This window comes from Festucalex cinctus, chromosome 19, assembly GCF_051991245.1.
Source record: "Festucalex cinctus isolate MCC-2025b chromosome 19, RoL_Fcin_1.0, whole genome shotgun sequence".
NCBI lineage: Eukaryota > Metazoa > Chordata > Actinopteri > Syngnathiformes > Syngnathidae > Festucalex > Festucalex cinctus.
The window spans coordinates 5,182,175-5,200,403 of NC_135429.1; the positions used below are offsets into that span (position 1 = coordinate 5,182,175).

Consider the following 18,229-nt stretch of genomic DNA (forward strand, 5'->3'; position numbering starts at 1 on the left):
CAACTACTTTTAGTGCCGTACTGATGAGCGTGAAAGGAGTTCAGAGGTCTCAAAAAACTGTCCAAGGTGAACAAAGCACAATGGCCATTATTTCATTATGTCATGACTGTATGTTTGTTTTTTTTTAATACAAAATTCTGGATGGTTGTTCGTCTCTGTGTGCCCTGCGATTGGCTGGCAACCAGTCCAGGGTGTCCCCCGCCTACTGCCCAGAGCCAGCTGAGATAGGCGCCAGCAACCCCCGCGACCCTTGTGAGGAATAAGCGGTCAAGAAAATGGATGGATGGACAAAATTCTGGAGAGCTATTTTCCCCATTCAATTAAAATTTCTGTTGTGGAAGGATGGAAAGGATTAACGGCATTTCTATGCGTCTCATAATCATAATTATTTACATTAATTATTTTATTTTAATTTATGAGAAGACTCATCATGTTAATGATTTCTCACATAAATTAGGAAACATAATTAAGATTGGCAATACTGTCTTTATATGTACGTTCTTAGCAAGGGTTCACGTTTTCAAAGGATCACTTCTACAACATTCCTAGAAAATCACAATGTCCCATCACTGGTGAGCTATTTGTCCAACAGTCTCGCAGGCTACTTCAGGTCAAAGTCACCTGACTTAGGAGACTGACTGACCTTACTCAGGACTTTTATTTTGCTTGTCAGCAAGCAACGGTTTGGCACAAAGTGAACAATACTTAAAAAAAGAAAAAAAGAAAAAGAAGAGGCTTCAATCTGTTTACTGTCACTCATAGTTGATGTTTACTATAAAACAAAACAGAGAGTATATTGTACATTGCTTTTTTTTTTAAAAAAAGAAAAGAAAAGAAAAAACATAGCTTTGCCTTCTGCCAGTCCAGTTAGCCTAATGCTAACAAAACAATGCAAAATGTCATAAACAGGTAATGCCATGGATAAAACAAAAGTAATTTGCATGTAATTAATTAATAATTGCTGAATTGTACCCAGTTGATATGATGCTGTTACCAAGTTTTTGTCAGTATTTAGCACGTTCTTTGCAATATAATTGCTGAATTGCGCCCAATTGATATGATGCTGTTTTGTTTTGAGCAATACACGCATGCATGCAATTGCGTACATGCATTTAATCAATGTTTGCAAATGAGATTCAGATAATAAAATGCATTAATGTCAAAATATTACGGTATTTTGTAGTTATTTTATATTACGCAAGTAATTTAGCTGATCAATCGTGATTAATCAAAATTTAAAAATGTGATTAATCAGATTACAAATTGTAATCGTTTGACAGCACTAATTCAAATAGACTATGTGATTTGATGATTCAACTGCGTCATATGCCAAAACATTTTGTAGGTTGACTACAATCCAACCCGACACTAAACTCAACACGGAGAGTAGAAAGCAAGCCACAAATCTAACACACCAAAACTAGAAAAAACAACAACTGAGCATTACAAAAATAGATTATTTATAATTCTGCCTCATCTCTGTTTTCAAATCCAAACGGGAAGGACGCCGACTCAGAATCATCTGTCCCGTGTGTTCCGACACCTGGAGGAAACAGAGCAAATGCGAGTGTAAAGTGCACGTAAAACCACGTTAGCGAAACCGACCCTCATGCCCGCGCGGGTGAGGCAACTCACCGTTTGACAGCTGCTGCGTCCTCACTTGGAAGCAGTCTCCGAATCAGATGTGGACATAAGATCCGGACCCGAGGAAACGGCTGGGGGAGCATAAACACAACGTGAGACGGTGAACAAAAACACGTGACGTACTGCCTTGTTTGTTGTGGCTCAAAAGAAACAACAACAACAACAAAAAACATTCTACTTACGCGCTTTAAAGTATTTTGCTGAAACAAAAAGAGAAACAATTCTGTTTACTTTTTGCCCCAAATGGCGCCAGACAAACGACGTCCACTTTGGATCTTCCTGACAAACCAAACATTTGCGTCCCTCACCTTGTCTGCTGATGTGAATCTTGGCGAGGAGCACGAGGAGCGCAAGCATCAGCATGAGGATCGCCAAGGTGAGAATGGCGACCGACCTCATCATCTTCGCGTCTTCCTCGCGACAAGAACGGAGGACATTGGAAAACGTGACAAGGACGACGTGAACGACACACGAGGAGGGCGCGTGAGTCACCTTGGATGCGCGCGTTGCTCAGGATGTTTCTTCCCTCCAGCTTGACGACGATGTCTTCCTTGACGCCGGCCATCTGGAACACACAATCGTACCTGCCCTCCGCCTCGGGCGTCACCTCCACTTTCAGCTGGGCCGTGGTCTGGAAGGTTCCGTCGTGGTTGGGGAGGAGCTCCCCAATCTCCACGTCCTCGTGAAGCTCCTCGCCGTCCTTCCTCCAAAAGAGGGCCGACGTGCTGGGATAGAAACCGCTCGCGTGGCAGGTGACGGGAGACGATGGCGTCTTCTGGAGCAGAGAAACTGTGGGAAGCTCTGCACACGAAGAGAAAGATGGAGAGAACATGTGAGCAAGACAGAAGACAATGAGTATGTGTGAGGAGGAAAAAAATGGACAGAATAGGTGACAAAGTGGAAAGTGTACAGGTTGTAATGACAGCGGCTTTGCTGTAGGGGGCGTGCTAACACCAACTCATCAAGTTAAGTCACAGCTAACTAATGCTAGCTAACGTAAGAGATCATAGCATGGAGCCATATAGTAGCCACTTGTTGATATACTGTAATTGTGTGTTCAACATAATCTACTAACAAGAAAATATACAGGGGTTAAAATTAAGGGTGGGACTGTCTCACACTTCGATTCGGAACAATTTTTTTTCAAAATTATTTTATTGAGAACGATTTCAGCTTCAAATTTATAGATGTGCAAAGAATCATCATAATCTATTCCAGTCTGACTCGCTAATGCCAATTATTAGCGTGCTACTCACGGCTCTTTCTTTCTTTCTTTCAAAAGAAAGGCTATTCATACAAAACGTATCAAAAATGTATTCAGAAAAATATCTTTACAATATTCACCGGCATATGCATATATATTAAAAAAAAAAAAAAAAAAATTATTGGCATAATTTGATCGTGACTTTTTCCTTCTACTCTCTAATGTGGCGAAAACTTAACAGTGTATCACTATGCACGGAACCACACTGCCCCTATGTGGCCAAATCATATACAGCATGAACAGCGCTCCTAATGAAGACACACACAAATAAGGCAGTAAAAAATAATTTCAATAAAATCGATTTTGGGACATTTACTAAATGAGAAACGAGATGAGGTTGACTAACTATGATAAAAACATGATTGAACCTGGACTAAAACTGAGACTAAATTTAAAAATGGCGGATAATCCAACACGAACACCAACGTACCTATTCTCATCAGGAAATCCTTGCCATTGTGCAGATGCTTCTTCAACTGGTCACGACACAGCTCAGTGAGGACGTGTTTCTTGTAATTTATGTTTTGGTCCAATTTGTGTTTGGTGACCATCGCTTGCGGCTGAGCTGCGATCCATCTCGTTGCCGTCACATCAAATGAGATGAAGTCTTCTCCATCGTAACTGTAATACTCCCAACCGTCAACCTCATGCGTCTCATCGTCCCATGCACAGCCTTGGATCACCTGGAACATGTGGACACCTGAAAGTATCGCGCGCGTGATGAAGTGACAGGATGTTCAGAGATGAGATCGCGATGATGTGTTTAATTGTGCGAGCGCGTCAAACTCTGTAAATTTGACAAGCAGAAGATCGAAGGTTAACATACCTCCAGTTTCGTTGAATCGCTCTTTAGCAATTTCAATGTTATTTTTGAGGATCTGCTCATTGCCGATACTGCCGTCTGTTTCTCGCTCCCAGAAGTATGGATCATTTTCTGTAATTTTATTCATCCACTCCTGTTTGGCTGTTGTGTTCCTGCTCTTGCTGTCATAGTGCAAGATCTGAACGCCGTCAACATACGTGCTCTCCCAGTACTCTGGGAGCTTTGCAACTTTTGAGGACGTTGTCATAAAATAATTGAGCGTGTGAGTCACTGAAAGAAAAACCAGGAATTTACACACATTTGATTCATTTCTTTTCATGTTCAGCAATCTTGTAATAATTGTATTCTAAATGATTCTGTTTGCACTTGGAACATTGCAACACTAAACATGCGTTTATTGGCACTAATTTGACACCCTAAGCAAGATCTTACGACAAACCGCATTGGGGATTTACATAATACAAACACTTACAAAAGAAACTGAAATATGAATTCAAATCATTTAATTATCATTTAAAATGTAAAAATGAAAAACCTCACATATGTCCCTGTATGCATAAATAATTACAATGAATTTAATGTAATCATTATATTAAAAACTATTTTATTACAATTAAATTAAACCGGTGCTCAAAACAGTTAACATTCTTAAGACAATTTGAAGTACATATTGATAAACTAGGGTTAAAAAATGTATATATAATAAATACTTTGAATACCATCATAACGAAAGTGAGCGCTGTTATCATTTCCTGAACGAATGCCTGAAATAAACTTTGAGCGGGTCGCTCACGAACTTGTTTATCACGTAGACTTCCTTATTTAATATTTATCTTAAATTGTGGAATTATTGAGTTTCACGTTTTTATCAACTAAATATTCCAATAAAAAGTTACATTACAATTGTCTAGTACGAGAATACGATCGAGTGTTCGCGTTTTGCGCTCATGTTGACCGAGTAGATAAATGAAGGAAATGTTAACAAGTGTTGGTTGCAAATAGCGTCGACATGAATCCTAACAAGAAAATTAGCAGTGGGGTAACAAAGTGCACTTACCTGACATCACTCGGTGTATTTGCCCAGCCACCACCACAAAAAAGACGAATAAATGCATCTTATCGGGTGGAGGATGAATGCTTCGGTCCGATCGTGAGATGTTAGAGGAGTTGACTAACGTCAGTGGTGGTGGTGGTTGGGACCCGCGACACTGGCGACACCTCTTGGTAGTGCGAGATAACTGAAAGAGAAAAGATTTCTCTGAAATCACGTGATCCTGTAATAAACAGCAAATATCTATAAAGCCCACTCTGAGTGCTAAATCGTACGTCAACGCCGCCGCCATATTGGATGTGGAATTTGCGCTGTACGGTGGTCGTGATTTTTTTTTTTTTTGGTAATCCTGAACAATTCTTTAAAAAAAGAGGCTTCAAGCTTCCCCACTTAGACTTAATTTATTCACGATTTGCTAAGAATGACTAAATGACTGTAGCTATTATGCTTTCCCCAGGTGGCAGGCCAATATTCAAATATTGGTTTAGGCTGAGTGTATTTTTTGAAACACAGCACTTTATGTCCAATTGTTGTGATGTGTAGCTCTACTTATACTGTATTAAGGACGTTTCCCCACCAAAACTATGACTTTGTTTTTACTTGATTTTCATGGATTTTTCTGGCTTAAGGACTGCGACCAAAGTGCTTCTCATTGCACCGGTTCATCGGCATTTTTGAACGTTGAACTAATCACAAGATGAATCAAGGGTGTTGCTCGGCTCACGACAAAGGTAAACAAACCTACAGTGTAGCTCGTGCAGTGATAGCAAACAAATTCGCATTTAATAACTTATTTATGTGTTCACTTTACGGGTGTTTTCTTATCTATTTTGCACCCTTCCCGTAAACGGAAGGTGACGCTTTTCTCCGTCAACGAACTGGAAGCGGAGAGTGAAAGTGAAAGTTGTTTTGAGGGGGTTGGAACTTGCAAACCAAAGACAGACACGTTACGGTTGCTCGGCTCACTTTTACAGAAAGAACAACAAAAACAAGACGAAAAGAAGAAGAAGAAGAAACCAGAATGAGTGGAACAACACTGACGAACATTTGGTCCGTTTGTAATGTCGTCCTGCTGAGCTGCTTCGTCCAAGGTATGCATGCAACAAATGCACTTCCCCTTCAAAAACATTTTCAGTAAAATGTACCGAACAATGCTGAAGAGCATTTCATATCATGCTGCAGTTTATTAATGTTGTCACACACACTTATGTAACGTTATGACGACTATAGTTTCGTTTTAATCAAGTTTTTAACGGAATTTGGTGCGCATGCCCCCTTGTGGTTGAAGCGCATAATAACAATGAAATGAAGCTTTGTGTCACTTGATGTAAATACGCATAATAATGGCAAAAGTCAAGTCAAGGTAACTTTAAAAAAATAGTAGGATGTAACTGCACAGGTTTAATTGGCCTATACAAAGTCATTGGTTTCAAATTATTGTTGATTTAATTATACTGTATAATTTTTAACCTCTGTAAAAGGTAGCAACAAAAATACAAGATGGTCACGAAAACTTTTTGCTTTCTTTTTCATGATTGATTCATGTTCTAGGGATATGAAGGTTTCACTTTTAAAGTATCAAAATTTACACAACTTTTTTTTCAGCAAGTAGCACAAGAGGGTAAATGCTTTTACAAATTTCGCCATTAGGAGTGAAAATTATGAAATTGAAATTAGAATGTTCACTTAAAAAAAACGACACAAAAATATTGCACCTAAAAAAAAAATCTGTATGAAATTCAGTTTAAATAAATTTTTTTAACGCCTTTTTTAGATAGCAAATGTTTTAAAAAAAAGAAAATGTTTATGTTTAAAGAAAAACATGATTAAAACTGTAGTTTACTCCAATATTAAAATCCAAACTTAAAGATAGACTGTAGTGTGCTTCCTTAGAAAATAAAAACATTTTTTGCTAATTGGTAGTTACTAAGACACAGCGACATCTATTGGCTCTTTACAGCAATTACACTCAATAACACGCCTTCATTAACAAAGATTCCAGTGACTAAAAATTTTTTTTGCCATTTTGGTGCACCACAAGTGAGTCGACTGGTTCCACTTGTTGTCTGCTTGTGGCCTTCCCGCAGCCGTCGCCAGCCGCTCCTCCTGTCCCGCGCTGGAGTGCTGGTATTTGAACGAGAAGGCGGCGAAAGGTGGCCTAACGGCGCCGCCGAGCCAGGAGAAGTCCCTGCTTCACATCAGGACAGACGGTCACCGTGCAGCCAGCCTCCAAGATTCGGATGACCCCAGCATCCTCAGAGTCTACCATGTCGCCGGTCTGTTTGGCGTGCGCAAAGAAAAACGTCCTAATAACCACATGGAGGATAACCCGCCGTTTGTCGCCTCTCCACTTTGAACAGATCCGGCGGCGACGCTGTGTCACCGGCGCTCTCGCAGAGGTTCCAACCGCAAGCCGTATTGTGAGCTGAACCGCTTCCAGCCGCAGACGTCCACCATCTCATGGGCCGCCTCGCTGGCGGGCCAGCTCAGCCCCGTATACCTGCAGGCCGACTGGTTCTCCGCCGCCGTTCAGCGTCTGGACGGGGGCGCCGGCACGTCCAGCATCATGCGCGCGCCCACCCAGACCAACGAGCTGGACGGTACTGGCCAAGTATCGATATTTGTAGTTTACTAGAATGGCGCCATTGTCGATTAGTTATTGAGAAATTACTCGGCAGGCCACTAGGGGGAGCGCCTCATAAAAGTGGCGGGGAAATGTACGGAAAGTGTTCAGGCGAAGAAGACTCATGAGTGGTGTGCGATACTGCAAATTTTAGTAAATACAGGACCAGAATCAACAATATCAATATCGATACTTTTTGAAAATTATAGTCATCTTGAAATAATTGAAAAAAAGAAATAAGGTAGAATTGCTTATTCACAATCAATTTTCAACCTTTAAGTGTTTGTTTTTTTTCAAAATTAGGAGAAAGTTAATTAATAATTAGAAAATAATTTATCAATGTTTTCCCCCCAGAAACATTCCAACCATGACAAAATATTTTTTTTAAACGTTCTTAAAGTGCACAAAGTGATCATAGGAAAAGAAATTTAAACAAATACTTTATCATGTACTGTTCAGAAACTACAAATACAAAAAAATAACGAAAAATGCTGTTTTCATTACTTCTTTTTCAACCTTAACAAACAAGATGTTAAAGATTACTTTGAAACAACAAAAATAAAACATAAAGCAACATACAAACAAATAAAAATAAAGTACGTACGTGTATGTGCTCATGCAATCTACTACAAAGATGAGATACTAAGTCACATGATGGCACATAATAAAATCACACTACTGTGATATGCACGCAAATATCTTCAATTTTAAAGTTTTAAAACATTTTATGTTTTGACTTTTTTGGAATATTAATATTATCATGGAATATTAAGATTGATTTCATATTTAAGTCATTTATTTATTTACTTATGTAATGTTCCAAAAATTGTGTCACAGTTTATAAAATGAAAGAGCTGACGATGTGACATGTTGCATGACAATAGTGTTTAAGAAAGACACAAATTTGTTCGCAGAACAAAAAAAATACACTAAAGTACTCACTGTGAAGAAGACACCGCTTTAAATATTGTGTTTGAGTGATTGAAAAAACATCAGTTTATGTCTTGATTAGTTTTAGCGTTGATTATTATTGAGGAAGTTCTCATGCGCTTTTTATTCCTCCCCTCCTCAGTTGTCCTCAGCGTGACCTCCACCACAATGGCGGTGCAGTCCAGACTCGGGGAGCCGGTTCTGCTGGACTGCCAGTTCTGGGCCGACCCCGCCTCCCCTCTGTACGGGTCCGGCTTTGCCGTGGAGTGGCGCTACCAGTCCCGAGGCAGCGGCCGACTGCTGCTGGCGTACGACGGCAAATCGGACCGGCTGGCCGAGTCGCCGGAGGAAGGCGCCGCCATGGACTTTGAGGGACTGCACCGGAGTGGCAACGCGTCTCTGGTGCTGCGGGAGGCCAGAGTGGACCACGCGGGAATGTACATCTGCATGGTGTACCTGCCGCACCTTCTGGCTCAGGTGACCATTCAGCTGGAGATCGCAGGTGAGTCAAAAAAGTCAGTGAATGGAAACTCAACTTCCACTCCAACTCTTTTTTTGTTGTTGTTGTTTTTTTTCCTTACATCTAGAACCTCCTTCCCTGTCCATCCACCCGTCCCCGTTGCCCCTCGCCGCCCCCGGTCAGTCTCTGACAGTCCACTGCGAGGCCTCGGGCTTTGCCCCCCATTCCCTGGAGCTGAGCTGGGAGCTGAAAGGGCCCGACGGCAAGAGCAGGTCGTTGGGACCCGGCCGCCTCACCGGCCACAGGCAGGCCGGCGACGGCACCTACAGCCAGGACACCCGGCTGGACCTGGACACGTCGGACGCGGCGCTGGGAGGCGGAGGCGAGCTCACCTGCGTCGCCGAGCATCCCGGGGGCACGCGGCGAGCCAGCGTGGCCCTCAGAGTCATCGGTAATGTGGTCTTAAATTTGCAAAGTGATTTTCATGTCAGACGCTGTCATGATTTTCGCCCTATCAGGTTTCAGCACGCCGTCCATCGAGGACTCCATGGCGATGGTGGGCGTGGCCTTGGTGCTCTACGGCCTCATCAAGATCGTCTCCTGGACCTTCCTCCCCTCAGGTGGCGAACATTTGCTAAGCTAATGTGCTTGTCGGTTAGCATTGTGTTGCTATTGTTTAGCTGGGTTACCCAGTGCACCTTTGAGGCCGCCACAAATAGCAAATTAAGTAAATAAATCAAGTTGAATTACTTATATTAATAGTTTCGACCGCAAATATCTTAGATGATTTGATTTCAGCAGCGCAAAGCATGCGCTGCAAGCATGAACATCAAAGTGAAGGTATTTTGTTTTCGTCTGAAGGTTCGAACGAGGCAGAGGAATCAGACAAGGTAAGTTTATTTCTCAAACAAAATGTCAAACTTAATGTTTTGTCACTATGTGAACTTTTAACTTTCAACTTTCTGCAGAAAGAGAAGTGAAGAGGCTTGCCCGCTTTGTCAAGCAACACTGGAAAATCCAAACACAAGGATGCGTTTTAACAAGTTTTTACTTTTTCCTTGTTACACATTAGTGGCAGCCAACAAGACTTTTTATGTAAAGAAAAAATAACATGAGTGCTTTTAAATCCCTCTAATAATTGCTAAACGTTGCTGTGTGTTTTTAGGGAATTTCAAATCTGAGTGCTCAAGAAATTTGTCAGGCTTGTTTATTTGTTCTAATACATGTTTGATTATGGTATTTTGGTATTGATTATAATTTAAGCTTTGCAAACATTAATAAAAATTCTCAACACAGTGCACTGGACTCAAGTTATTGTTTTCCCTCTGCTCATCATTTACCAGGATTTAGGACTTTGAATTAATTTATTCATTCATCATACTTATTTCAGGATTTGACACATTTAACACAAATTAGTTTTCCTTTTTTTGCTCAACGTCCTGCAAATGTAAATGTGCTGTCACTGTACAGGTATTTTCATTTTCGACGCTCATAACAAGTTCCCCTCCGCGGCATAGGACGGCGCTAGTGGGCCAGGTTTGCAATTAGCCTACTACCCGTTGAAGACGTGTCGGAAGATGATGAGCTCGACCTGATCGGGAGAGCTTCAATAGACGTTTCCGAGGGCTCTCCAAAATTTTTTAGGTTGTTTTGATGGACATACAAATCCCCGAGACGAGACACATCATCTTGTGAGATATCGCCAACTTTTCGACGAGACTTTTTTACTAGCCAGAGACGATCGGTTTATTTTCAAATCCCGGTAGTTATTACTTCGCGTGAAGTCGCGCGGTAATAGGTCGCTAATGCTAATGTAAGCTAACGAGGGGAAGTATTTGGACAATGGCGAGCGGGAGTTGATGTTTCGTCCCGAGTGTTATCTGGTGCTAAACAACAGGTTGGTATACGTCCGAAATTTTGATCGTATTTTGATTGATCGATTAATTGTATTTATTTTTGTCATCGTGTTAAAAGGTATCTTTATGCTCGCGGTGTGTCCCGGTATGTGGCGTTACGAGCTTCCTTTCAGTTCACATGTTACATTTCAGAGCTTCTTTGACGTGCTGGAACGACGTTTGTTAAGTGAGCCAATTTGCTCGGATCTTTTCACAGGGATGACTAAATAATACAGTGCTTCAGAATACGAGGTGTGTAATAAATGTCCTTGGACTGAAGTCAAGGAAGATGTAAAAATATCAGTTTTCACCTTGATGCGAGGCAAATTATGATCATCTTCGAAGAGCTCCTGTAATGCGTGCGTCATTAAGTGTGAGAGGAGGTGAGCTGTTGTGACTAGGGCTGGGTATTGCCGCCAACCTCACGATACGATACGTATCACGATACGGGGGCTACGATATGATACGTATCGCGATACATATGTATCCCAAATAAGACACTTTTTTTTTTTTTTAAACAAAATATAGGAAAATTGGTACACTGAGACACATGCCATGTTAAGTTTATCAATAAATAAATGTTGACATTCTTCCTCTGCTTTCATTTTTCTTAGCAAGACACAGTGTCCAATCACCGGTGAGCTATTTTTGCATGAATTGAAGGCAATTAACTTCAAAGACGCTGCTGGTTTTTATTTTTTAGGTACAATGCAAGCCGCAAAGGCAAACGTGAACTGCCGATTTAAAGTTAACAAGCAATATCGATTCTGACGCCTGCGTATCGATACGTGTATTGTGATGAGCCCCGCAACGATATATTGCCGTATCGATTTTTTTGAGCACACCCCTAGTTGTGACCATGTCAACATGCCTATCCACAATTCCTCGAGCATCTGACAGTTCCTAGCAGAACAAACTGAGCTGAAGCAGCCGACCCAACAGTGTGCTTTTTTTTTTTTTCTCTCTCTCTCTCTCTTGTTCGTTTGCTCAATGAGGATATAAATGGGACCTGTTTTGAAGCTGTGACCAACAATAAGAGCATGAGCAAACCACTATCTATGGCACTAAAATGTTTATGTTGCACTTCCTGTGTCTTTTTTTTTTTTTTTTGGTCTCAAAGAAGAATCTCACAACATGGCAGTGGCGCTGGCATCCACCTCAAACGTCATCGTCTTGGAGGAAGAGGATGTCCCTCAGCCGTCGTCCCCGCCCCGCCGGGTACAGCTGTCCACCCCGACCCACATCACCCAGTCGCCTTTCACTTTGGCCAAGAAGCAGCAGCACATTCTGCAGGCGGAGAATCACAAGTTGTTCTCCGAGGTGACGCTCTGGAACCAGTTCTTTAGGCAATCTTAATTCAGACCGGATTTTTTTTCTTTCTTTTTTTTTTGATGCGACCAGGGAAGCATTAACAGCAGTTCTCCGATGTTTGTGTTGTCTGTTGTCTTCCTCCCTTCAGTTTGTGGAGCACGTCGTGACTGTGACCCAGGATTGCCCACAGGTGTTGGAATTCCTGAAGAAGAACCACGCCAAAGCCTGCAGCAACTACCTGTCGTCAGTGGAGTTCCGTAACAGCTTGGGCCGATGTTTGACCCGCCTGGAAGCCAACCGTTCCAGGGTGTTTGTCTACATCTATGAACTGTGCATGGTGCTCAAGCAGCACAAAGACAGGAGCAAGAAGAAGAAGAACCTTGAGAACCATTCTACCTCAACGTCGGATTGTCCTCTGTCTTCCTCGTTGACAAGCAAGACTGTCGCGACGGGCGCGCGAGAACAAGAAGGGAACCCGGCGACGGAAGACGAGAAGCCGTCCACGTCGGGGCTTCAGGAAGAGCGGCAGAAAGCGGAGAAAAAAGCAAGCAGGGCCTCCAGGAAGCAGGTTAGCGTCCCGACGGCTGCTTCAACCCCATTTTGACATCCCGTGTTTCGGCGAATTCTCCTCAGCGATGCTTGTGCTTCCAGATCGCGTATCTGGAGAACCTGCTGAAGGTGTACAATGACGAGATCTGCCGTCTGCAGCGAGCCGACCTCTCGTTGGACGACCTGGATGCCGAGGACTCCTTGTACATTCAGGAGCACAAGCTCAAGCACAAGGTCGGCCTGCTTTTCGTCCGCGGCGCTTATATGTCCTGCCAGGCTACGCCGCTCGAGCCGCTTTGTTTTTGCTCCTGGTGCAGATGATGAAGATCTACAAGAAGCTGTGCGAGCTGAAGGACTGCACCTCGCTGACGGGCCGAATCCTCGAGCGCAAAATCCTCTACAGTGACACCAGCTATCCCGAGATTAGCAAGAGGGTGAGAGTCTGTCGAATAAAGTTTTTTTTCTTTTCTATGACTTGTGGAACCCCGCTGGTCCTTTCTCCACCATTTGAGAACGGCTACGTTCAATCGTTTTGTCGTCCCGTCAGATCCAGCGTTACATCAACAGCGCCGAGGTCTGCATGAACCCGCCTGACTACCAGGACATCCTGCAGCAGGTCAAGCTGGCCAGCAAGCAACACAACCTGCACCTGAGCAGCAAGGAGCTGGAGCGGCTCGCCCGCAAGGCTTTCACCGACACCGGCAGTAAAATCCAGCAGAGGCGCCAGCAGGACCTGCTTTATGATTTCGGCTGCCAACTTACCAGCGAATATAAACCCGGTAAGGTCCGCCTAATTGTCTTGGACAGGGCCTGTCCACTGCCAGCTGACCTGGTTTAATTTAAAGAATTAATTTTGTAGAAAGCTTAAGTTGGCTATTATGCTACAGTATAAACCTTCAAACAGCTACTACTTTAAAAATGTTATTATATTTAGCATTGTAAATTTTAACACCAATCTTGTCAACTAAACTTTAACCTTCATTTAACAACGTCTGTTAGCTTAATGCTATCATATAATGCCTGAGATGGGCAAACAAGTTAGCATTTGTGTAACAATAAGTATAAATCTTCAAACAACTGCTACTTTCAAATTATTATTTTATATTTAACATTTGCAGTGCAAATTTTGACAGTCTTGTCAACTGAACCACGTAACTTCATTTAACAACATCTGTTAGCTTAATGCCATCATTTAATGATGAGCTAACAGAAGTTAGCGTTGGTGTTAAAATAACTATAAATCGTCAAACAACTGCTACTAGTGTTAATTTCGTCAGCGAAAACTAAACAAAAATAATTTCGTCAACACACATTTGTCGCCGGATCTGACCGCAAACTAATGCTGGCAAACTTACTAGCTCATAGCATGGATAGTAGCTACTGTAATAGTGTGTGATGATGTTTTTCCATCTAAGAGATGAGAGAAAATTTGTGAAATAGTTTTAAAAATGTACAGTGGTAAAACTAGATGAATAAAATTAAGTTTTCTTGGACTAAAAAGACTAAAATGCTATATTTATAGTCGACGAAACGCGATGAGGTTGACTGATTAAAAACTAACAAGCGTGACTGAAACGGGACTAAAACTAAGACAAAATTTTAAAATGGTGGATAAAATTAACACTAACTGCTACTTTAAAATTCTATTGTACTTCTAAAATTCAGATTCTCAGCCAACAATGTTTACATTTTCAGCGAACAATTTTGTGTAATGTCCGGGATATTGGCAATTTCGGAATTGCCTGCACTGCGTAAGAAAACAAAACAAAACAAAACCTTCTCCTCGTCTCCACAGACAATGACCCGGCGCTCAAGGACACCACGCTGCTCCGGAAGTTACGGCACAACCGCGAACTGGGCCTGAACCGCCTGGAGGACGTCATCAACAAATACGCCACCCAACAGGACAACACGGACGAGGATGACAAAACGCGGCGGCACGTTGAAGAGGTACGAGGGCTCGATGGCCACCGGCCGCATCGCCGCCGGGATTGTTTTTTTGTTTTTTTTCTCTCATTTTGTTTGAATCATCATTGCAGAAGGACGAGGAGGAAGATGATGATGATGAGGAGGAGGACTTGTCCTCAGAAGCAGACATTGACGAAGAGATCCAAGCCAGCAACCAGCAAGATGGACCTGGTCAGAACCGTTGACATATCATCTTGAAATCAAATCTAACGCCTTTTTTCCTCCCCTCATCAGATGACGATGACGACGACGGCAACTTGGCGGAGAAAATGAGCGACGAGGACGAGCCGACGACAGGAAACGTCAGCGAGGCGACAGTGACGGCGGACAACGAGGCCGTCACGAGCGGCCTCCACTCTGACCTCAGCATGTCGGGCGTCTCGCTGTTGTCGGACGACACCTCCGCCAACGACAGCCCCAGCCAATCGGAGCCCGCTCAGCCCCGCCCGCCCTCATCCGACGAGAGCGCCGTCGCCGCCGCAACTGAGGAGCCCCCCCGTCCTGCCGATCAGGTCACCAGCAACCAGAGGTGGGAGTAAATCTCAAGTTTTAGGGTATTGTGGCAAATTACACTCGCATAGAGTTCCAAATTAGCAAGACAACATTTTCCTGACAATAATATGTTTGTGGAATATGAATAAAGCAGCAAAATCCACCTGTTTTTATCCATCTCACGAGGCGGCCATTTTGTGACTTTACCACTGAAAATGACATCAGAATGGCACGGTTAACAACCAATCACGGATCAGCTTGCGACCGTCACATGACCAAACGCAGAAACCTGGTGAGCCGTGATTGGTCGTTGCCCTGAGATACTGTGATGTCATTTTTAGTTGACAGCTAAGTAGCAAAATGGCTGCCCTCACAGATGGATTAAAAAAAAAAAAGTAGATTTTTCTGCTTCATTCATAATCCACAAACGCAAAATTCATTAGAAAATGAATTTATTTAATTTAAAAGAAGAAAATTTAAATAAAATTAGATAAAGTTAATTTTTCAAAAATAAAAATAATAATAATAATTAGAAATTTTGGTGGATGGTTTCACCTTTGAACCTATCGGGAGCAAGGTTATTTTAATTAACAAAAACGAATGAAAAAACTTTAAAAAAAAAATCAAAAATCGTAAATGAAATAAAATAAACAAAAATTCTTTTTTTTTTAAATTCACTGCCAGTCATTATAGAAAATTTTTACATTTCCAATACTCACATGATATTACATTCAATAATTATATATAAACCGAATCTACCAAATAACAGAATAGACTCCCTACTTTTTGTCCCGTCCCGTTCTTTTATAATTGACAGCAGAAAAATGTAGGTTTGCCAAAATACAGCCATTTCTCCCATGGACTCTGAAACTGTGTTTATTTCCTATAAAATGGGGCAATGATGTCATCTACCGGTGGTTGGGCATCAGTAAAGTTGTTTCCAAGTTTGATATTTACAGTGGAGCATGCTCAGATTCGCCCCCATTTAGCACCGCTCTAAAAAATACAATTGACAAGTATACTTGTCAAAGGCAGTGAATGAGTTAAAAACGAAAACTAACTGAAACTACATTTTATGTTTACAAAATTAATTATAAAGCACAAATGTCTCTCGTTTTAGTCTTTGGTAATTAATTTAATGCATGAGCAATTTGGGATGATTTTAAATATAATTTTAAGTACGGTAGATTTATTTTGATATTAACCACCAGAATAAGGACATTTCAAAGTGTCACACAATAGTGATGTCATCTAGCAGCAGCCAATAGAAAAGCATCTTCAGATGACATCGCTCCCATGGTGTTTATTAAATATTGCGCACATTAAAAAAAAATAATAATACTGAAACTAAAACTAATAAAAACTAACAGAAGCACCCTGAAAACTAATTTAAAAAACAAAACTCAAAACGAAATAAAAACTAACTAAAATGAAAATTCCCCAAACTATAATAACCCTGATCGGGAGTCAAGTCAAATGGCGGGTGACTCCTCCCCCCCAGCAGCGGCACCAACCCCCCAGCAGACACCAGTGAGGCATCCTTACCGCCGACGCTCGAGATGATGTGCCACTCGCCCATCACCAACGGCACCTCGCCACCTCGTTCGACGCCGCCCGACCATAGATTGAGCCGGAGCCGCAAGAGGAAAACGCGGAACGCCACGCCGGGACAGAAACACATCAACGGCAATGACAGGTGAATATCTCGCCGTCATTAAATCCAACACTGCGTAATATATTGCTTGTGTTTGTTTACAAAAATAATAATAATAATAATAGGTTTATTGAGGAAAAAAATCACAGAACTTTCAGAATCATTAACTCTTTGACCGCCAAAAACGTTTAATGACGTACTCCAAAATCCTAATAAATACTGCCAAAAACGTTAATTTACGTTTATTACATTTTTTTTTCTCTCAATGGGCAGCGCAATGTCTTTGTGCTGCACTGCCTTGTCACTCAATAAAAAGTGTCAAAGTCACTGTTGTGCAAAAAAAATTCTTTTCACAAAAAGCTTGTTTTTCTCTTAATATTTTTGTATTTTCCCTTATGTCACTCCAATAACCTAATTTCAAATGGTGATTACTAAAGAACGGAATCAGGTAGAAACATACTTCTTTTTCTCATGAAAGAATGGAATCCAATCTTTCATATGGTATCCACCATATTTATGTCATCATACCACACAATATTCTGTTTACTTTGAAAGATGAGTGAAAATGCTCCAAATCCGCTGGCACCGTTTGGGTTTTTTGGATACCGTTTGGCAGTCAAAGAGTTAAGCCCTGATATCTATTTTTTTTTTTTTTCCCCCTGTGTGGAATCTTTCAGAGAGGTGGAGGTGCTGCTTGACATGGGCGTCATCTGCGTCTCTCCGTCACGGACCACCGAAGCGTCCGACTGCCAGCTGGTCAGCAGCTCGCAATCGCCGCCCCCAAAGAAGAACAAAGTAAGACATGGACCATCCTAACCCTGCCTTTCGTCCCAACGCTTCCGTCAACTTGTCTGTCTCGTCCCCACAGGTCAACGTCGCCACCCAGTGCGACCCCTTGGAGATCATCGAACTGTCCGACTCGGATTGACCAAGCGTCACGAGTTCAAATCAGCCTCTTTATCTATTGGGAGCGCAACTTCAACTCAGGACACCTAGGGGGTGCTGTAACGCCAGTTGTTTACATTTTTCTACCTTCTTAGAAGTGCATTGGATGTTTTTATTGGATCTCATGTTGAGTGCTACTGCAGAAACATTTTGAGATGGTTTTTCCACCTCAGCCTCCTTATCATGCTCAGAGACGAGTGACCTTCATTGTCATCAGCTTCATTGAGCTCCGTCCACTTCACGTCTTGAGTTGAGAGCGGTAGACATTTTGAGTCTGAACCTTGTCTAAAAAACAAAAAACAAAAATCATCTTGTGTGTCCTGTGTATATTTTTAATTTCTATATTTTGGAGAAGATGTTCTTTTCCGCAGTTTGGGAGACGTCAGGGGTTACTTTTGATATTTTGTAATAAAGTAATGAACTTTTTGACTTTGAACTTTTTTAAATAAAAATATTCATAAAATAATTTTAGTGACATTAAAAATATATTTTTAATAGTTGTTTAACTACATTAGAAATAACATTTTTGTTAGTAAAGCAGCTTGACTTAGTTTATCATGCGTTTTTTGTTTGTTTGTTTGTTTATTTCTTTAACCTAAAGCTATTGCTTGTGTCTGACC

At 41.7% G+C, this 18,229-nt stretch overlaps 3 protein-coding genes across 8 annotated transcripts in view; 2 read left to right on the forward strand and 1 right to left on the reverse strand.

The window, feature by feature from the left end:
• Positions 1-10,093, forward strand: part of tapbp.1 (TAP binding protein (tapasin), tandem duplicate 1) — a 37,944-nt gene extending 27,851 nt beyond the window's left edge. For 2 of the 3 annotated variants that reach the window (XM_077507213.1, XM_077507214.1), the window contains exons 6-13: positions 5,757-5,873; positions 6,870-7,058; positions 7,143-7,382; positions 8,478-8,837; positions 8,923-9,246; positions 9,314-9,415; positions 9,657-9,685; positions 9,764-10,093. In XM_077507213.1, coding sequence (XP_077363339.1) covers positions 5,804-5,873; positions 6,870-7,058; positions 7,143-7,382; positions 8,478-8,837; positions 8,923-9,246; positions 9,314-9,415; positions 9,657-9,685; positions 9,764-9,775 — 1,326 coding nt within the window. In that variant the 5' untranslated portion in view covers positions 5,757-5,803 and the 3' untranslated portion in view covers positions 9,776-10,093. Of the gene's footprint in view, positions 1-5,170; positions 5,514-5,756; positions 5,874-6,869; positions 7,059-7,142; positions 7,383-8,477; positions 8,838-8,922; positions 9,247-9,313; positions 9,416-9,656; positions 9,686-9,763 lie in introns of those variants that run through there. The other variant, XM_077507212.1, reaches the window with a different exon arrangement.
• LOC144007500 (major histocompatibility complex class I-related protein 1-like) lies at positions 746-4,955 on the reverse strand. Its single transcript, XM_077507215.1, has 8 exons — positions 4,789-4,955; positions 3,735-4,001; positions 3,339-3,608; positions 2,137-2,445; positions 1,953-2,054; positions 1,827-1,844; positions 1,636-1,715; positions 746-1,543 (listed from the first exon to the last, which is right to left on the reverse strand). The coding sequence occupies exons 1-7, from the start codon at positions 4,844-4,846 to the stop codon at positions 1,657-1,659; spliced, it is 1,083 nt and encodes a 360-aa protein (XP_077363341.1). The 5' UTR covers positions 4,847-4,955; the 3' UTR covers positions 746-1,543; positions 1,636-1,656.
• A 223-nt stretch (positions 10,094-10,316) lies between the features above and the next one.
• On the forward strand, positions 10,317-18,035 carry daxx (death-domain associated protein). 4 transcript variants are annotated; one of them, XM_077507199.1, is made up of 12 exons: positions 10,317-10,692; positions 11,814-12,010; positions 12,150-12,569; positions 12,653-12,784; positions 12,868-12,984; positions 13,098-13,329; positions 14,346-14,500; positions 14,590-14,689; positions 14,753-15,047; positions 16,512-16,706; positions 17,342-17,459; positions 17,533-18,035. In XM_077507199.1, the coding sequence occupies exons 2-12, from the start codon at positions 11,825-11,827 to the stop codon at positions 17,590-17,592; spliced, it is 2,010 nt and encodes a 669-aa protein (XP_077363325.1). In that variant the 5' UTR covers positions 10,317-10,692; positions 11,814-11,824; the 3' UTR covers positions 17,593-18,035. The 4 variants fall into 4 exon arrangements, with proteins under 4 accessions (XP_077363325.1, XP_077363324.1, XP_077363326.1 ...); XM_077507198.1 differs by having other exon boundaries at positions 10,318-10,692; positions 11,811-12,010; XM_077507200.1 differs by having other exon boundaries at positions 10,318-10,692; positions 11,811-12,010; positions 16,515-16,706.
• The last annotated feature ends 194 nt before the right edge of the window (positions 18,036-18,229 follow it).

What these genes read in the sequence shown, in the direction of transcription:
- LOC144007500 (XM_077507215.1), bottom strand. Translation starts at nt 4,846, where the DNA reads ATGCATTTATTCGTCTTTTTTGTGGTGGTGGCTGGGCAAATACACCGA. An exon ending in AATACACCGAGTGATGTCAG is followed by an intron (nt 4,002 to 4,788) that starts GTAAGTGCACTT and finishes TTTTTCTTTCAG; the next exon opens with TGACTCACACGCTCAATTAT. An exon ending in GGATTTCCTGATGAGAATAG is followed by an intron (nt 2,446 to 3,338) that starts GTACGTTGGTGT and finishes CTTCGTGTGCAG; the next exon opens with AGCTTCCCACAGTTTCTCTG.
- daxx (XM_077507199.1), top strand. Translation starts at nt 11,825, where the DNA reads ATGGCAGTGGCGCTGGCATCCACCTCAAACGTCATCGTCTTGGAGGAA. An exon ending in ATCACAAGTTGTTCTCCGAG is followed by an intron (nt 12,011 to 12,149) that starts GTGACGCTCTGG and finishes TCCTCCCTTCAG; the next exon opens with TTTGTGGAGCACGTCGTGAC. An exon ending in CAACCAGCAAGATGGACCTG is followed by an intron (nt 14,690 to 14,752) that starts GTCAGAACCGTT and finishes TCCCCTCATCAG; the next exon opens with ATGACGATGACGACGACGGC.